Source organism: Trichomycterus rosablanca, chromosome 8, assembly GCF_030014385.1.
Source record: "Trichomycterus rosablanca isolate fTriRos1 chromosome 8, fTriRos1.hap1, whole genome shotgun sequence".
NCBI lineage: Eukaryota > Metazoa > Chordata > Actinopteri > Siluriformes > Trichomycteridae > Trichomycterus > Trichomycterus rosablanca.
Window position 1 is genome coordinate 26,166,248 of NC_085995.1, and position 20,271 is coordinate 26,186,518.

Here is a 20,271-nt window from a genome sequence, read left to right on the forward strand (position 1 = left end):
GTCAACGTGTCTAGGCTATCAGTATTTAAATGAAAGTGGAGCTGTGATCACTAGTATGAACATACCATATGAGTACAATGAAAATACAGCTGGTGTCGTGCACAATTCTGACTCCTCACCAAATTCTTGTGCATGCTGTGTTCATCACAACAACACAGCAGTACAAACATGCAATTGTTTTATTAGCTAATGTTGCTTATTTCTGAGGAATAGCTTTAAGGCACAGGATGTGTCTGTTTTTGTTCATGTAGGCCCATGACAACAAGCCAGTGGATTGAGCCTACTGCTTGACTTGGTTTAAAATGTGCATTCTACATTCTGGACTGATCCAACGTTGTCATCATTTTATTTCAGGTTCCACAACGATAGAGAAGTATGACCTGCGCACCAACTCGTGGATCCAGGTTGGCGTCATGAATGGCCGGAGGCTCCAGTTTGGTGTGGCAGTCATCGATAACAAGCTCTATGTCGTGGGGGGAAGGGATGGCCTCAAGACGTCCAACATGGTGGAGTGTTATGACCCCATAACTAAAGTGTGGTCTACCATGCCTCCTATGTCAACCCACAGACATGGACTAGGTGCATTTCTGAGTCTTTATTATCCTTATAAATTACAATTAAGAGCTGTACAATGAAAATAAGGTACATACAATACGGTGCCGGGCATGAATACTACAACCCCAAATCAGAAAAAGTTGGGACAGCATGGAAAAAGCAAATAATAAAAAATAAAAAAAACCACAGAGTTTCTTACATTTACTTTGACTTTTATTTGATTGCAGACAGGATAAACATGAGATATTTCATGTTTTGTCTGCTCAACTTCATTTCATTTATTAATAAACATTCATTCCTGCATTTCAGGCCAAAAAACGTTGGGACAGTAAAGCATTTACCACTTTGTAATGTTGCCATTCCTTTTCACCACACTTAAAAGACGTTTTGGCACTGAGGATACCAAGTGATTTAGTGTTTCAGCTTTTATTTTGTCCCATCCTTCCTGCAAACACGTCTTAAGGTGTCCAACAGTATGGGGTTGTCGTTGTTGCATTTTTTGTTTCAAAATTCTCCACACATTCACACGTTTCAACTGTGTGATGGTCCATCCTAGATGCCTCCGAGCCCAGAGAAGTCGACACCGCTTTTGGACATGGTTAACATAAGGCTTCTTTTTTGCACAGTAAAGTTTTAAGTGGCATTTGTGCATGTAACTCTGTATTGTAGTGCTTGACAAAGGTTTGCCAAAGTAATCCCTTGCCCATGTGGTTATATCAGCTATTGTTGAGTGGCAGTTCTTGATGCAGTGCCGTCTGAGGGATCGAAGATCACGGCGTTCAGCTTAAGCTTGAGCCCTTGGTCTTTACGCACCAAAAATTCTCCCGATTCCTTGAATCATTTAATGATAGTATGCACTGTAGAGGGAGAAATATGCAAATCCCTTCCAATCTTTCTTTGAGGTACATTGTTTGTAAACATTTCAATAATATTCTCACACATTCATTGACAAACTGGAGATCCTCTGACCATCTTTGCTCATCAAAGACTCAGCCTTTCCTGGATGCTGCTTTTGTACCAAACCATGATTACAATCACCTGTTGACATCACCTGTTTGGAATCACATCATTATTTAGTTTTTTCACCTCATTACTAGCTCTAAATTGCCCCCATCCCAACTTTTTTTGGAATGTCTTGCAGGCCTGAAATGCAGGAATGGATGTTTATTAACAAATGAAATGAAGTTGAGCAGAAGAAACATAAAATATCTCAGGTTTAAACTGTCTGTAATCAAATAAAACAACAAAAAAACAAAAAACTAAAGTAAATGTAAGAAACTCTGTGTTTTTATTTTATTTGCATTTTCCATACTGTCCCAACTTTTTCTAATTTGGGGTTGTATGTTTAGTTAAAATGAAAAAGCATAATGTAATATTACTTGCTGCTTAGTAAGTCAGTATTGGGCAGGAAACATTTTCTTTAAGGAAGGATTTTCCTTAATCAGGGCAGTTCAGTCTTTCTGTATTTCTGCTTATCTGTTCATGAAACATAGATGAAGCCTTTATACTCTATTTACGATTACGATGGAATTTGAATATTTCAGCTATATCTTGTTGATTCGCTCAGCAATAGCCCCAGTAAGTAAAAAATAAAACCCATTTAATTAGAGTAAAATACACAGCCAACAGCAGATTGGGAAACAAATCTGTGAAAATTGTCACTTAGGGCTCAATTTAAATTTGCAAACAAATGTGCATGACTATACATGAATAATGTATGAAACTAAAGGCACATTCACCAAATCACTGTGACAATATAACGTTATGTAATATCTGGCTAGCCGAAGCAGTTCCAACATTTTAGAGCTCTAAGCTCAGCTAAGCCATTAAAGTAAAGTTCGATAGGAAAGAGTTTGTGGAAGTCATTGTGAGCACTGCAGAGCTGAAACGATATACAAAAACATGAATATATTCATTGTTTTACCACTGCTTTATTCTGGTCAGGGCTGCGGTGGGCGAAAAGTCGGAAACACCCCAAAAAGGTCTATCACAAAACACACACCTACACACACCTAGGACAATTTTAATAGCTCCAATTGGCCAGACTGCATGTCTTTGGAAACCAGAGCACCCAGAGGAAACTCGCACAGACACAGGAAGAACATCCAAACTCCAGCCACAGAAAGAACCCTGGCTGCCCGATCAGGGAATTGAACCCAGGCCCTTCCTTCCAACTTATATACAGTATACAGATTAGCCATAACATTAAAACCACCTCCTTGTTTCTACACTCACTGTCCATTTTATATCAGCTCCACTTACCATATAGAAGCACTTCGTAGTTCTACAATTACCCCCCTTTAGCCCTGTTCTTCAATGCTCAGGACCAGTAGGTATTATTTGGGTGGTGGATCATTCTCAGCACTGCAGCGACACTGACACGGTGGTGGTGTGTTAGTGTGTGTTGTGCTGGTATGAGTGGATCGGACACAGCAGCACTGCTAGAGTTTTAAAATACTGTGTCCACTCACTGTCCACTCTATTAGACACTCCTACCTAGACACTCCTAGTTGGTTCACCTTGTAGATGTAAAGTCAGAGACGATCGCTCGTCTATTTATGCTGTTTGAGTTGGTCATCTTCTAGACCTTCATCAGTGGCTAAAGAGCTATTAAAAGAAAATGGAAAAATATTTAATGGAAAATGGAAAAATATTTATGCCCCCACCAGCTAAAGCAAATAACACTTAATTAGGTGCAGAGACTGCTCTTGAAATGCAATAGCAGTCATCTGTACCTTCATGCCCCCTGCTGGCTCATAATGACACAAAGGGCAGGCTTGTTATCTTGAATCCAAGTCCCCAGCTGGTCTTTATGGTAGGTGGGCATGTTACAGTACCCCATACAAGAGGAATAGCTCCTGAAGTTCCTGATCCTTTTTAAGAATCATAGTGAAACACCCCAAAATTTAGAGATAATCAGGCCTAGCAAACAAATAAACAAAATAAGCATTCACAAACAACAAAATAAGGAAAGAAAGGAAGAGCCCAGCAAAATCTGGGTCATGAGGCCAGTATATAAAGGACCACGACTGGCTGATGTGAATTATGTTGATTAAAGGAACCAGCACTGTTAATCATCTGTGCCTCTATACACCCTGTCAGCCCATAATGGCACGACGGGGAAGGAATGTTCACCTCAAGTCACTGCCTGTAAGAACATTATGTGTGAGTTTCCTTAATGTACTCTTTGTTTTATTTCACGTCTTAAAACATGCAGAAGGTGGACTGGCTGCTTTAAATTGCCAAAATCTGTAAGTGAATGTTATATTGCCTTGCACCCCATATTTCAAGACCCCCTGCAAACTAGATAAGGACAAAAGGGTTGGTAAAAAATTATAACATTGTTAGCATAATGCTGGACTTAATACTGCTTGTATTAATACATACACCGATGAGGCATAACATTATGACCACCTCCTTGTTTCTACACTCACTGTCCATTTTATCAGCTCCACTTACCATATAGAAGCACTTTGTAGTTCTACAGTTACTGACTGCAGTTTATCTTTTTCTCTACATACTTTTTTTTTTGCCTCCTTTCACCCTGTTCTTCAATGATTAGGACCCCCACAGGACCACTACAGAGTAGGTATTATTTGGGTGGTGGGTCATTGTCAGCACTGCAGTGACACTAACATGGGTATGAGTAGATCAGACACAGCAATGTTGATGAAGTTTTTAAACAACACCTCACTGTCACTGCTGGACAGAATAGCCCACCAACCAAAAATATCCAGCCAACAGCGCCCCATGGGCAGCGTCCTGTGACCACTGATGAAGGTCTAGAAGATGAAAGATGAAAGTCTAGAACCAACTCAAACAGCAGCAATAGATGAGCAATCGTCTCTGATGTCTCTGTAGAAACAAGGAGGTGGTCATAATGTTATGAACGATCGGTGTATATTCAAACTTACGAGCACACATGGTTTTGGGAACAACGCCACCCTCTGTGTCTGTCTGAACAACACCTACTTTGGAATTAATAGCTCACTTTGTGTTGGGAATTAAACTTTAGAAACAGCCAGACTGCAGTGTGAACAAAATAACATGAAACGATGCAACCTTATTAAGAAGCTACATCTATTACGGTAATGGCACTAGAGCATGATGGGACATGATTAAAACCACTCCATTAGTTTGCGTGTGTAAATAATCTGGTGTCCATACAGTCCTGCTCTGACGGCAAATTAAATAAAGAGACACATCTAAACGCAGGACATAAATCAAACGGTGCCATCATAGCAAGCAGCCAACAAGAATAAGTCAGTCATATCTGTGGCAGGCAATTTAGGACCCGGTATAAAGAAAACTGACTACAGTGTTGTGTTGCGTAATTTACAGTACCTTCATAAAAACCAGCACAGCAAAAGAGCTCTACCACTGTTTAATATCAGCGCCAATTCCAACCGTGGGTCAAGGGGCAGTTTGTACACGGAGAACCAAAAAGCAACAGCCGCAGATTTATTACAGAAGCATGAGAGACCTTTTCTGCCGAGGAGGCAGCGAGATGCTGTATGAATGCTTAATGAATGCACCTCAGGGTCCGGCCATTCGGAAATCTATTCAGGTCCTGGAGATCGGTTAAAGAGGGAGCCCTTTTGATTTTAATCTTAATTAATGCAATAGCAGTATCATTTAAATTTCGACATTTATGTAGCTCTAGTTATTATAAATGCAACCTGCCGAGAGATGATACTCCGCTCTTGGAGATACATATAATTGAAGAGAACAAAAGCACATGGTCTTTTCTCTTTTGTTTGAAAAGGGATCGCTGTGCTGGAAGGGCCGATGTATGCGGTGGGAGGCCATGATGGATGGAGCTATTTGAACACAGTGGAGAGGTGGGACCCCCAGGCTAGACAGTGGAATTATGTGGCTAGTATGTCTACTCCTCGCAGCACAGTTGGAGTCACTGCTCTTAATGGGAAGTAAGTATTTTTTTTTCCATTTGCTTAGTAGCGCACAACAGTTCACATACATTACTCTGTACACATACGTATTTTATTAAATTACTTATACAGTATACACTGATACACCTCCTTGTTTCTACACTCACTGTGTATATTATCAGCTCCCCATACCATGTAGAAGCACTTTGTAGTTCTACAATTACTGACTGTAGTCTATCTGTTTCTCTGCATGCTTTGTTAGCCCCCTTTCAACCTGTTCTTCAATGGTCAGGACTCTCCCAGGACCACTACAAAGTAGGTATTATTTGGGTGGTGGATCATTCTGAGCACTGCAGTAATACTGACATGGTGGTGGTGTGTTAATGTGTGTTGTGCTGGTATGAGTGGATCAGACACAGCAGCACTGCTGCAGATGTGGAGATTTACATTTACATTTTCGGCATTTGTCAGATGCCTTTATCCAAAGCGACTTACAGTAGTGTGACAGTATACATTTTGAGCAATTGAGGGTTAAGGGCCTTGCTCAAGGGCCCAACAGCAGCAACCTGGCAGTGGTGTGGCTTGAACCAGTGACCTTCTGATTACTAGTCTAATACCTTAACCGCTAGGATACAACTGCCCCTCACTTAAGCACCTCACTGTCACTGCTGGACTGAGAATAGTCCACCAACCAAAAATATCCAGCCAACAGCGCCCCGTGCGCAGCGTCCTATGACCACTGATGAAGGTCTAGAAGATGACCAACTCAAACAGCAGCAATAGATCGTCTCTGCAATCGTCTCTGACTTTACATCTACAGGGGGGACCAACTAGGTAGGAGTGTCTAATAGAGTGGACAGTGAGTAGACACGGTATTTAAAAACTCCAGCAGTGCTGCTGTGTCTGATCCACTCATACAAGCACAACACACACTAACACACCACCACCATGTCAGTGTCACTGCAGTGCTGAGAATGATCCACCACCTAAATAATACCTGCTCTGTAGTGGTCCTGTCGGGGTCCTGACCATTGAAAAACAGGGTGAAAGCAGGCTAAAAATAGTATGTAGAAAAATAGATGGACTACAGTCAGTAATTGTAGAACTACAAAGTGCTTCTATATGGTAAGTGGAGCTGATAAAATGGACAATAAGTGTAGAAACAAAGAGGGGGTTTTAATGTTATGGCTGATCAGTGTAGAATAATAATAAAGACATATGGTAGTCTTATCACTTAAGTCAATTTTGCAACTGTTCCTTTTTGGTAACTCCTGATTGGAACATACAAACACCTTTTCCATAAATGGACATTTTGTAAAATGCAATTAAAAGTGGTTAGTGATTTACATTTTCGGCATTTAGTGACTTACAGTATACAGTCCAAGCAATTGAGAGTTAAGGGCCTTGCTCAAGGACCCAACAGTGGCAACCTGGTAGTAGTAGGGTTTGAACCAGCAATCTTCTCCTTACTAGTCTACTACCTTAACCTATAGGCTACAACTGCCCTACTGCCCTGATTTGTTAATACTGTTGAATCTTTACTTAACTGATAAAAGAAGGAACAAAAGATTTCCAATGTTTTCACTGATCAACTTCATTGTACACCGATCAGCCATAACATTAAACCCACCTCCTTGTTTCTACACTCACTGTCCATTTTATCAGCTCCACCTCCCATATAGAAGCACTTTTGTAGTTCTACAATTACTGACTGTAGTCCATCCGTTTTTATAAATACTTGTTTTTAGCCTGCTTTCACCCTGTTCTTCAATGGTCAGGACCCCTACAGGACCACCACAGAGCAGGTATTATTTAGGTGGTGGATCATTCTCAGCACTGCAGTGACACTGACATGGTGGTGGTGTGTTAGTGTGTGTTGTGCTGGTATGAGTGGATTAGACACAGCAGCGCTGCTGGAGTTTTTAAATACCGTGTCCACTCGCTGTCCACTCTATTAGACACTCCTACCTAGTTGGTTCACCTTGTAGATGTAAAGTCAGAGACGATCGCTCATCTATTGCTCATCTATTGGTCATCTTCTAGACCTTCATCAGTGATCACAGGACGCTGCCCACGGGGCGCTGTTGGCTGGATATTTTTGGTTGGTGGACTATTCTCAGTCCAGCAGTGACAGTGAGGTGTTTAAAAACTTCATCAGCATTGCTGTGTCTGATCCACTCATACCAGCACAACACGCCCTAACACACCACCACCATGTCAGTGTCACTGCAGTGCTGAGAATGATCGACCACCCTAATAATACCTACTCTGTGGTGGTGCTGTGGGGGTCCTGACCATTGAAGAACAGGGGGATAACAAAGCATGCAGAGAAACAGATGGACTACAGTCAGTAATTGTAGAACTACAAAGTGCTTCTATATGGTAAGTGGAGCTGATAAAATGGACAGTGAGTGTAGAAACAAGGAGGTGGTTTTAATGTTATGGCTGATCGGTGTATTTTGTAAATATAAACACATTTAAAATTTGATGTCTCCAACACACCTAAAACAGTTAGAACAGAGGCGTGTTTAACACTCTGAGCCATCACCCTTCCCTATTAATGCAACTTTTTAATGATTTGGGAACTAAGTACAGTCATTGTCGCAGGTTTGCAAGTAGAATTGTTGTCCATTATTGCTGGATACGAGACTCCAGCTGCTCAACAGTCTGTGGCCATTGCACACGCCTTCTGTGTCCATGAGGCCCTGCTGTTTTAGCGTGTGCAGAATGAGGCCTCACATTGTCTTGCTAAATAATTATGGACTTCCCGTGAAAAGACGTTGCCGCATGTGGCAGCATGTGTCTCTTTAAAATCCCAACAAACGCCTCAGCGTCTATGGTACCTTCATGCATAAGCAAGTCACCCATGCTGTGGACACTGATGCACTTCTATACCATGACAGACGTGACAACGATTTTCTGAAACATTAAAATGCCCTTAGAAGGCTGAATCTAGCATTTAGTTTAAGTTAGAAAAGTCCCTTGTAAGTAGTGGTATGTGTGATGGGAAAAAGGTAAACAACCCATACCTGTGAACAATGATGGTCAATAAATTGTACTGTTTGCTGTCATTTAAACCAGTGCATAACAGAAAATGGACAGGTCAGTTGTAACCTAGTGGTTAAGGTACTGGACTAGTAATCAGAAGGTGGCTGGTTCAAGCCCCACCACTGCCAGGTTGCTGCTGTTGGGCCCTTGAGCAAGGCCCTTAACCCTTAATTGCTTACACTGTGCCCTATAGGTGAATGGGTGTGTATGTGTGTCTGCCCTGCGATGGACTGGTGCCCCGTCCAGGGTGTTACTGTGTGCTTTGCACCCATTGAAAAGCTAAGATAGGCTCCAGCACCAACCACCCACGACCGTAATTGGATAAGCAGTGAAGAAAGTGAGTGAGAACAAAACTAACACACGCCCCCCTCCGACATGCGTGCAGTAGCCGACTGCATCTTTTCACCTGCATGAGGCGAGTTCATATGCGGATCAGCTTTGTGTACGGAGAGCCAGACCATAATCAACGTATTTTATTCCTCGACTCTGTGCAGGCGCCATCAATCAGCCAGCAGAGGTCGTAATTGCATCAGTTATGAGAGAGTCCCTATCCGGCTCCCACCCTGTATGAACACCAAGCAAATCGCTGTTCGTGTAGCTGAGTTTCAAACCGATGAGTTTGAAATGTCAGCGCTGGTGTGCTAGTGTGTTTTTTTTTTTTTTTACTGCTGTGCCACCTGAGCGCCATAAAACAATAGTTAACACGTATTATATTTCATTACGATCTTTTTAGTGATCAGCAATTGTTTTTTCCTTTAAACAAAGCTTACTTCACCAATATGACCTACTGTGCAAACCACCTGCTCAGTGGTAATCTCTGAGCCAGCAAAGTCACTCAAATGCTAATTAGCAGTGGCGTGCTGTGGTGTGCTCCTCTGTTCACCTGCTACCTCCTCCAACAGTTTACTTACTTGCTAGCTTGATTTTAGGTCATATCTAGAGCTGGTGACCTAAAGTCAATAATAAAATAGCTATATGTGATTGTTTTTTGAGTGATTCGTTCAGACCATGTGTCTGTGTTTGTTTGTTTGTTTATTAGGATTTTAACGTCATGTTTTACACTTTAGTTACTTTCATGACAGGAACGGTAGTTACTCATTACACAAGATTCATCAGTTCACAAGGTTATATCGAACACAGTCATGGACAATTTAGTATCTCCAATTCACCTCACTTGCATGTCTTTGGACTGTGGGAGGAAACCGGAGCACCGTGTAAACCCACACAGACACAGGGAGAACATGCAAACTCCACACAGAAAGTACCCGGACTGCCCCACCTGGGGATCTTCTTGCTGTGAGGCGACAGTGCTACCCACTTAGCCACCGTGCCGCCAGTGTCTGTGTACAAGCATCCAAAGTTTTCAGATTTTCATGTGTAGAGCACTCAGGATATGAACATATTTTAGCCACTCCCATTGCTCATAGATGTATAAAGTTAATTACGTCAATTAAATAATAAGCTTCCATCTTTGTGGCAACAGTCAGAAGAAAGCCCTTCTCTGCACAAAGTGGGGCCCATAACGACATAATTTGGAACTCCAGTGGCCTGTAAAAGCCGTTCCATGAACCCCATTAAATACTTTTGGATTAAATTGGAATGCCAACTTCAAGCAAGGCCTTTTTATCCATTATCAGTGGAATAAATGACCTGCTTGATATATTTTTTTTTAATAAATGGACAAAAATCCAAAAACAGGGAGGGACAGAAAACTTCAAATCAATGTCAATGATTTTGCAATGGGATGTTCAACAAGCTTATAGTCAGGTGTCTGGATAACATTAGCCATATATTGTAGATGTTCTTTTTGAAGCAATGTTTAAATAAGCTAACTTTGTATTTATTTTATTTGTAAAGCTTATTTTGGTATACTTTTTTAAAACTGTTGACACTTTTTTTGAAAGCGTTAGGAGGAATTGTCTGTAGTTCCATTTTTTTATTTTATTTATGCATTTTCTCCCCTTTTTCTCCCGATTTCTAGCGTAGTCAATCTGTCTTCCGCTTCTGGGGATTCCTGATTGCATTTGAGGAGGGGATATATTTTCTGCTCACGCCTTCTCCGACCCGTGTGCAGTCCTTAGCAGACCCCTTCTTTTCGCCCATGCTTTCTGCACAGGCACCTCTATCTGCTAGACCCCAACCACTTAGTCCGGTCATTTTCCCTACCCAGCAGACACGGTGGACAATTATTGTCTGCTGCAGGCACTGCTTACTTGCACCAATTGTGCCCGCTAGATGGCGCCCAGCCAACCTGCGGCAGAGCCGAGATTCTAACCGAGGTGTTCAGATAGAATGCCTTTATTTGTGTATACATATACAGGTGTACAGTACAACGAAATTCTTTTTTCACATATCCCAGCTTGTTTTGAAAGCTGGGGTCAGAGTGCAGGGTCAGCCATTGTATGGCATCCCTGGAGCAGAGAGGGGTAAGGGCCTTGCTTAAGGGCCCAACAGTGGTTGCATGGCAGAGCTGGGATTCAAACTCTCAACCTTTCAGTTGATAGCCCAAAGCTCTACCCACTGGGCTACCACTATCTTATTTTGAATATCCTTCTGCGCCACCTGTAGTTCTTGCATAATTAAATAGAAAAGATAAGTGAAATAGGATGGATGTCATTTATATTCAAATATGTGTGGTCCAGAGCTCCACAGTCCTTACCACTGGTCACTGTCTGTAAAGAGTTTAGTTTAGTTTCTCAAACTGAAAAACTGGCTACACTACATTCGCCTTAGGTGAAGGTTTGTTTGGTGCCCTACAGTGTATCAGCGCCCTGTCCTGGGTGTATTATGACCATGCACCAAGTGTTCTTGAGTAGTCTTTCAGATCTCTGATCAGAATGCAGTTGGTATTACTTTTTAGACCCTTGAAAGTTCCACTCTAACTACCACAGCCAGTTTTCAACGTTCTGAAATGTTCCTGGTACAGAAATAATAGGCTCTGAAAGCAGAAAGTGTAGCAATACTTTTCACATCAGAGTCTCTCCTGTGCTCTGCTCTCTGAAAAACAGAGAGAGGTCATGATGTTGTTTGTCCTGATAGAGGAAACCAGCTGCACATCTCACCGAGAACACTGACTGATAAACCCTGGGGCATTTTTGAATTCAGGGCAAAACAACCTTCAAACAACCCTGCTAGTCTTAGCTTCTGGCCTAGTTTCCAAAGTGATTCATCAAATGTCCTTTTAAAGAATACATTGTGAGTTGTTGGAAACAGAACATGTGGCACAGTTGTTTCATAAAGGCTTTGTATATCAAACATGTATTAACAAGGGCATCGAGTTCATAATGTACTGTACATAATGCACTTTATTGCATTTTATAATGAAAGCCCACTGTGTTTTATAGGCCCTTTTATAATGTACAGTAGAGAAATCAAATATTTAACCAACCTTGATTTTGTAATATTATATAAACTCAGTGCACTTTATTAGGTACACCTTATAGATTCACTGGGTTTGTCTGAAAACCTAGTGAGCTGCCATGTTGCCTACTGCCTACCTAGGCATCTGCCTAAGTAAAAAGGATTCTCATAAGACATCAATCTCATAAGGCAGATTATTTAGACACATTACTTTGACAGTGATTTTGCCGATTATGTCACTGCAGTTGTGCTTACTAATGCCAAGTTCACACTACACGACTTTCCAAGTCGTCGGGTCCCTGTACAGTTCACACTACACAACTGGATCTCTTTTAATCGGGAGTCTTTCAAGTCAATGTGGCTTTCACACTACACGACTGATCGGCGATAGGGGGTTTCACACTACATCATCTATCACCAACTGGAATCGGAGGCAAGCCTCTCTGGTCTCCCAAACTACGTTTCGTCACGAAAACAAACGTGATTTAATGATACCACGTCCAAAAATGCACATCAAAGTAGCAAAGTTTGTGCGCTGATGTGCAGCGTAAAATCAAAGAGGAAAAATAAATGAATCTGAGTGGATTTGGCAACGCGAACAGCTTGGATTGTTCTATAGTGAGTTGGAGGTTAATAAATATTTTTGCAATGCAACGTTGGTGTTATGTTTTGTAGAGAACAATAAGGTCAGAAATACAACGCCTCCCCTGCGTTTCCCCTCACACCGTATCTTGCGTTCTCATTGGCTGTTCGACATAGCACTCATTATCAGTTGGGCAACTCAGATCCAGATATTTGACAAGCTAGATATCTCTCTTTGGCGAGCCGCTCAGATCGAGTTCACACATAGCGATTGAGAGCCGAGTTTCGATCGTCGAGCGAACGCCGAGTTACTCCCGAGCTGGCAAATCTAACGGCGACCAGTTGGTGAGCGAAAATCAGGGCAAAAATCATGTACTGTGAACCATGCATAAGCTAACACAGTTAGCCTCAGGCCATTCAGTTAGTTATTCAGTCAGATTACCACTTCGAAATAAGGCACCTTAGTAGTCAGCATTTAAAGGCATCTAAGAATTCAGTCTTCAGGCTTCTTCTCAGGAGTGCTACACGTAGGATGACATAAAATGCGTCTATGTAGAGAGCTCACTAGGTTTTCAGACAGACCCCATGTATCCCATTTATTAATCAAAGAGTGACCGCTATAGGAGCCCCACTGTCCAGATGATATTTGGTTGGTGGACCATACTCAGAGCAATGACTTAAACATAATGACATGTAATGTGTGTTGTTCTAATATGAGCGTATTAGGTGCAGCAGTGTTGGTGGAATGTTCAAATACTGTTTAAACTGACTGGCCTCTTGGTTTACCTGATTAACTTATACCAGTATAAAACACTCTACCATGTTATTATATTGTTAGTGTCAGAGGTTGGTCTTCCATGAATATAAGATCTGGTCAGGGGTCCTATGGGGTCCTTTGGATTGATAAATGGAGTGCGAGGGAGTGTGTTCATATTCGATTGAAAGGGTGTATTACAGCATGAGATTTCTGCATCATTGTGGTTTAATTTTGACCCCTTTCTCTCTACAAATTGGGTAACATTTCCAAGGATTGTAAGGTCCCCCAATGAACTTTTATAGATTTTATAAATCTTTTATAAAGTCGGCAAATAGGATTCAAGTCAGAAAATTGGCCGGGCAATGCAATCACATTCTCCTTGTTTCTTTAGAAGCCAGTCTTAAGCTATTTTGGCTGTATATACGAGGCTGTTGACTTGGCCAACCAGATGATGTTCAGCTTTAATATGTCCAAGTACATTGCCCCATTTATGTTTTTTTCAATTAAGTGTAATGGCCCAGAACTGTTTGTTCCCACCGCCATACCTCACTGTGGCCATGGTGTTGTAGGGATTTTATAGCCAACACTACGTTCTCCAAACATAACAAACTGAATTATTGCCAAAATGCCTTTGTGTTTGTATGCAAATTGTAGATTTGAATCTCCATGCTTCTTTTAGTAGCTACGTTTGGTGTATGAAGATGGTTGCAGTAAAGTCCATTGCTTACTGTTCATTGTTACTGTTATTGCTGCTGTTTTCAGGTCATCCTGCAACTTTTATAAGTGACTGCTGGTTTTCCTTTTTGTTTTTCATTTCTTGTTTTCCCCTTATTAAATCTTGTGAGGCGCCCTGACATGGGACATTCTGTTGTTCCATAGACTTTCTACTTGCTGATTATCACAAGATTTTTTGGACAGGGGTGCTTTGATTTATTTCTGCAGCTTTAATCAGTTTTGACAAGTCTATGTTATATTATGGAGTCATGAACACTGACCTTAGCTAAAGCACTTTTTTGGATGTTTGTCTGGGATTTTTTTGTAATTGACTATATGAGCTGTTGTCATATTCTTGGACAACATGACAGCCGATTCACCAAGTTTCAAGTTTCATCTATTTATGTGATTATTTGTATTTCTAGCACCACATGATTTAGTCATCCTTAAAAGGCTCATAAACACACATCAAATTTGGTGATCTAGCTGACTGAGTAATCTTGATTTTAATATGAGTGATATACACTGATCAGCCATAACATTACAACCATCTCCTTGTTTCTACACTCACTGTCCATTTTATCAGCTCCCCTTACCATATAGAAGCACTTTGTAGTTCTACAATTACTGACTGTAGTCCATCTTTTCTCTGCATGCTTTGTTAGCCCCCTTTCATGCTGTTCTTCAATGGTCAGGACTCTCACAGGACCACTACAGAGCAGGTATTATTTGGGTGGTGGATGATTCTCAGCACTGCAGTGACACTAACATGGTGGTGGTGTGTTAGTGTGTGTTGTGCTGGTATGAGTGGATAAGACACTTAAGATACTTAATAAATTATTTGTACTTAATATTTTATAGAAGATGATTAACTCAAACAGTAGTAATAGATGAGCGGTCGTCTCTGACTTTACATCTACAAGGTGGACCAACTAGGCAGGAGTGTCTAATAGAGTGGACAGTGAGTGGACACAATATTTAGAAACTCCAGCAGTGCTGCTGTGTCTGATCCACTCATACCAGCACAACACACACTAACACACCACCACCATGTCAGTGTCACTGCAGGGCTGAGAATGATCCACCACCTAAATAATACCTACTCTGTAGTGGTCCTGACCATTGAAGAACAGCATGAAAGGGGGCTAACAAAGCATGCAGAGAAACAGATGGACTACAGTCAGTAATTGTAGAACTACGAAGTGCTTCTATATGGTAAGTGGGGCTGATAAAATGGACAGTGAGTGTAGAAACAAGGAGGTGGTTTTAATGTTATGGCTGATCAGTGTATAAAAACCTACTGCCTTTAATCATGTATTCTAGCTGGAGACTCTGAGACCCTAAATAGAAGTGTATAAATTAGGGGGTGTCTGGAACACAATATCAGTGTAAAATATTGTTTAATATTGTGCAGTTCTTATAACATTAGGAAAGTCATGAAGTATTGATTTAAAAGGCTAAGGACATTTTGTGAGCTGTTAAAGAGACTCTGGGGTCTCAGGGACTCAAAACAGAACATGAGGGTTAAAGACCTCCTAATCTTCTTCTAAACAATAATGGTCTTTTTAAAGGTTTGTAAAGAAAGGTGATCAGATGCACTTAAGTATAATCAAAATTTTTGACAGCCAAAACATATATCGCTGTTGTTTTAGCTACTGTGATTCCACCACATTTACTAATAGAAATAACATGAATTTACTAATCTCCTCAACCTGGAAACTGTATATTTTCACAGACGATCTTTCTTCCCTAGGTTTCATTTTGGATCCCTATTAACTCAAGGCTCTAGAAATCAAGCCACTATCAACAGATTCACCTTTTGATGGAAATGCACTTTAAAGGTCCTTTTTTCATCGGGGCCATGAATCCATATAATGCAATCCATCACCTGTCCTTCATGTTTTGCACCTGACCATACTGTCTGAGTACTCAGTACAGTACTGAGTCGAAGCACAAGCAATATCACAGTCAGAGAAAAATGGCTGATTATTGCCAGTCTGAGGTAGTTTGATGTTTTAGTAAGCTGAGTATTTGTAAGAAGTGAAAATAAAAAAGCACATGTACAAATGTAAATATGGAAATGCTGGGCAAATGTTAGTTCACAATATTAATTTGCTTAACTAAAAATAATATATACACTATTAAATATAACAGCATTTTCTCCCAAAGTAGCATAGTCAATTTGTTTTCTGCTGCTGGGGGATCCCTGATTGCAGTTGAGATGGGTATATTGTTGCGTGCAGCCCTTTGCTGAACCCTTTTTCACCTATGCACTCTGCACAGACGCCTCTCTATCTGCTAATCAGGGTCCCACAGCGTTTGAAGAGCCCGCCCACATAGTCCGGCCATCACGCCCTAGCAGAACAGTGTCTGCTACAGGCACTGCCAATTAAAATATTAATTAAGAAATTAACTAAGCAAATGAAAAATAACTGTGCATTAAAATTGTGCAAAAATGAGTAAATATCTTTACTCAGATAATCAAATCAAAACATGTTTTTGATAGAAAGATACTCAACCTTTGCTTAAGACTTGATTCCAGCAGATTATGAGTTGTCAGTGTTTGAAGATACATTAGGGGAATTAAAAATGCATATTTCCTCCACCATGCTTCATATTTCTTAATGAAATTGTATATTTTGATGCGGTAATAATAATAAAAAAAAGGCTCAGAGACTCCTCTAAGAGAACTACTCATCTCCTGTCCACCTGAGTGCTGTAGAAAACCTTTTATATTATGCATAGAAAAATCTTAACTCGTTAAATTAGGTGTTTAATTTGGCCACACAAAGCACAGTGGACAAATCACACTTAAGTAAAGGCCCTGCTTTGTTGGATGTTTGCCTTGTTTTTAATCAGCAGAACAAGAATAGTTACAGAGATAAGTTGTGGATCAGATTGGAGATTAACAAAAGTCACTATTGACAGATAGCCACTATGGCTATGGACTATGACAAGTGTTTTTTACCCAGCACTCAGATGCACAATACAGTTCTTTTATCTTCATAACATCTTTTTAATCCTAAAATGATGACAGAGTACATACTTTGAAAGTCATACTTAGGATGCATTTCAAACCTTATACTTCTTTACTGTAAGGTAGGTCAATACACCACTGGAGTTATTAAGGCAGACTTTTTAGTGCACAGTTTTCAGTTTTGGATGTAGCCTTGAGTTATCCTTGAATGTGTATTGACTTGCCCTTGCAACACTGTTGCCATGAGCAGTTATTATTGATGATAGCAAAATGTAGAAGAAACATTGTTCTGGATAATGTGATAGATTTTTTTCTGTTAGCAGGTGCATAGTGACCATAAATAATCAGGCAATTTAGAAGCAAATAACATTTAGTAAACGATTGTGGAAAAAGTAAATTTCTTAACTGATACTGAACTAATATAAATATTGTACAATCTTTGAGTGTAGGTGTTTGTAGTGTTCGGCATTTGTTCAGTACATTACCAGATTTACTGGTTTCTAAAAGCTGATCAGAGGTTTGACATTAAACACATTAAAACAATTAAAACAAACACCTTAAACGTAAATACTCCTTTTACAAATGAACTGATTCATGGAGTTGTTTACGCACGACACCATAATGAAATAGAGTAAGCATAACGAATTAATCTTTACCATAGATAAGAGCACAGCGCCCTGATTCGATTCCAATAAATAATACGTTTGAAAAGAGTCGTTTCTGACTCGTTTTAGTGATTTATTTTGCATGTGTGTGCGTGCACGCGCCCACCCGCTCATGCGCGAAAGAAAGAGTGCTGAACTCTGCTTTTGTGCTCTGTTTTAAATGTTCTTAAATGGTAACCTGTGTATCCTAGGCATACTCGATATATCGAATATGGTCATTTTCAACATCGTGTGAAAAGTAATATCAAATATATCAATATTTGCAATATACCGCCCAGCTCAGAGAGAAATGTTTGCCCAGAACATCACATTTAGAGGTGTGACAAAAATGATCTGGGGCTGATCTTTATGGAAATAGTAATAAGGCATTTCACACCACTAAATGAGACATGAACGAAGCAATGTATCGTGACATGTTGAGTTGAATGTAATGGAGAGTTAAAGGGACAATTAAAGGGACACTTATAACCTTGGGAAATTAAAGATGGTTTGTAGGGCCAAAATAAAACCACAATGCTGAAAAAGCTAAATATGTCTCTTACTGTAGACATTTTGACAGGGTAATTGCCAACATTCTCTTTGCAATAAAGTATTTTTGTTATTAATGTTTAGTGTCAAAACTTTTATAGAACATTTTTGAAACATATTTGTATGTATGCTGTTAAATACACCATGTAAACATAGTCAGTTAAAAGACTGTCTACATTGAAAAAAGTGGACAGCAGGTTGTCCATACGTCAGGTTTTAGGGTGGCAGGTTTTTTCATCTGCAGTCCGGTGCAATGCCTGGATGAACACATATCTGCCCTCTTTTGGAGGCTAGATGGATGCTTGTAACGATCATGATCATTTGCCTGTTAGTGGCTAACTAACATGTCAAAAGAAATTACTTAATTTCATTTTTATGGTTTAAAGCCAACACTTTTCGTAAGGACATCCACCACTTAATTGGGGAACGTCCAGCCCTAAAATGCTACGTATTTACTAAGTTTTAATAACTGTTCACGTGGTCAACATTCCAAAATGAAAAACAATATACAGCTCTGAATGGTCAGCTCACAACCCTTTCATTTTGAGGAGTAGGACAGATGAATTTCATGACTGTCTGTCTGAAAACCTAGTGAGCTCTCTACATAGACAGCATTTTACATCATTCTACTTCCACTTTCGAGAAGATGGCTGTCTGAATTCTTAGATGCTTAGGTGCTGCCTACTAAGATGCCCTACTTTGAGGCAATAAACTGACTGATTAACAAGGGAGCCTTCAATGCCAGCATTCAGTTTCTCGTTATTTTCAGATGTAAATAAATTCTCGTTGATTTTTAATTTCTGTAAAGGTGTACAAGTGTAATTTATTTGCAAATTCTTCTTTGTCAGTGACAATTTAACCGGTTTTGGTACCCAGAGGCAGATGTTAGCTGGCATTCTAGTAGGTTGAGCTGCCTCAGACCATTGGTTTGAATGGCCTGAGGCTAACTGTGTTTGCTTAGTAAGAAAACAGCAGTGACGTTATCAACAAAACCGCTGTCAAAGTAGTGCGTCTAAATAATCTGCCTTATGAGTACAATGTCTCATGAGAATCCTCTTTACTTAGGCAGCTGCAACAAGGCAGCTCACTAGGTTTTCAGACAGACCCTGAATATGATGAGTAGAACATTTATTAATATGGCCATTTTTAGTTCATTCGGTTGCATCACAATTATATCAATTGGGTTTTTAATTTCGTGTGCTGTGGACAATATACTGACTACCCACTGTCATGGCATACTTTTTGGGGTGCGACCACCCTAGTGGACAGGCATATGTTAAACCAGTGATATATGTGTTTATATCATGTGTTTGGATTAGTTTGTTCTGACTATGCATGATGTACCGGTACTGAACTGTTTCAGGCTCTTCGCAGTAGGTGGACGGGACGGTAGCTCCTGTCTGCGCTCTATGGAGTGTTTTGATCCTCACACTAATAAATGGAGCATGTGTGCACCAATGGCAAAGCGGAGAGGAGGAGTGGGCGTGGCTACCTACAACGGCTTTCTGTACGCGGTTGGCGGCCATGACGCCCCAGCTTCGAACCACTGCTCCCGTCTGTCAGACTGTGTGGAAAGGTAAGAGAAAAAAAGTAACACACACACACAAAACGGTTCAGGCTCAGGAAGACCTCAAATTCCTGGAAGCGTGGGTGTGCATGTAGGAACGCCCTTCCTTCCTCTTCCACTGCAGTTACCTTACCGCTGTGGAATGTAAAGCTGAGATAACGATAACGTGGAATCATCCGCCTCCTGCTGGTCATGTACAGAAACTGCACAACAACTGGCCTACTATTGTGACCAGTATCCGTTCACAAAGTTACACATCATCCTGATAAGGGTCGCGGTGGGACTGCAGACTCTAGGGCCTAGATTCTAGGCTCAGGGTTGGAATACAGTCTGTACATGGCGCCATCTCGGAGCATCACACATTTATTCATTTACCTAGGGGTAATTTAGAGTAGCCAGTCCACTTACTGACCAATTACTACTAGTACTACTACTACTACTACTAATAATAATACAAATAAAAAACAACAACAACAATAATAAATATAATAAAATAATTAATAAACCATGCACTGATTTGGTACAACAATACTACTACTACTAATAACAGTATTAATAATAATAATAATAATAATAACAATTATGAATAATAATAAAACCATGCACTGATTTGGTACAACAATACTACT

At 40.4% G+C, this 20,271-nt stretch overlaps 2 protein-coding genes across 2 annotated transcripts in view; one reads left to right on the forward strand and one right to left on the reverse strand.

Moving 5' to 3' along the window:
- The window catches only part of klhl4 (kelch-like family member 4), an 88,370-nt gene that overhangs the window by 61,869 nt on the left and 6,230 nt on the right, over positions 1-20,271 (forward strand). Inside the window, exons 7-9 of the mRNA XM_063000634.1 lie at positions 355-579; positions 5,321-5,483; positions 19,439-19,651. Coding sequence (XP_062856704.1) covers positions 355-579; positions 5,321-5,483; positions 19,439-19,651 — 601 coding nt within the window. The remainder of the gene's footprint in view (positions 1-354; positions 580-5,320; positions 5,484-19,438; positions 19,652-20,271) is intronic.
- pcdh11 (protocadherin 11) overlaps positions 1-20,271 on the reverse strand; it is a 718,842-nt gene that overhangs the window by 20,531 nt on the left and 678,040 nt on the right. The window lies entirely within an intron of this gene.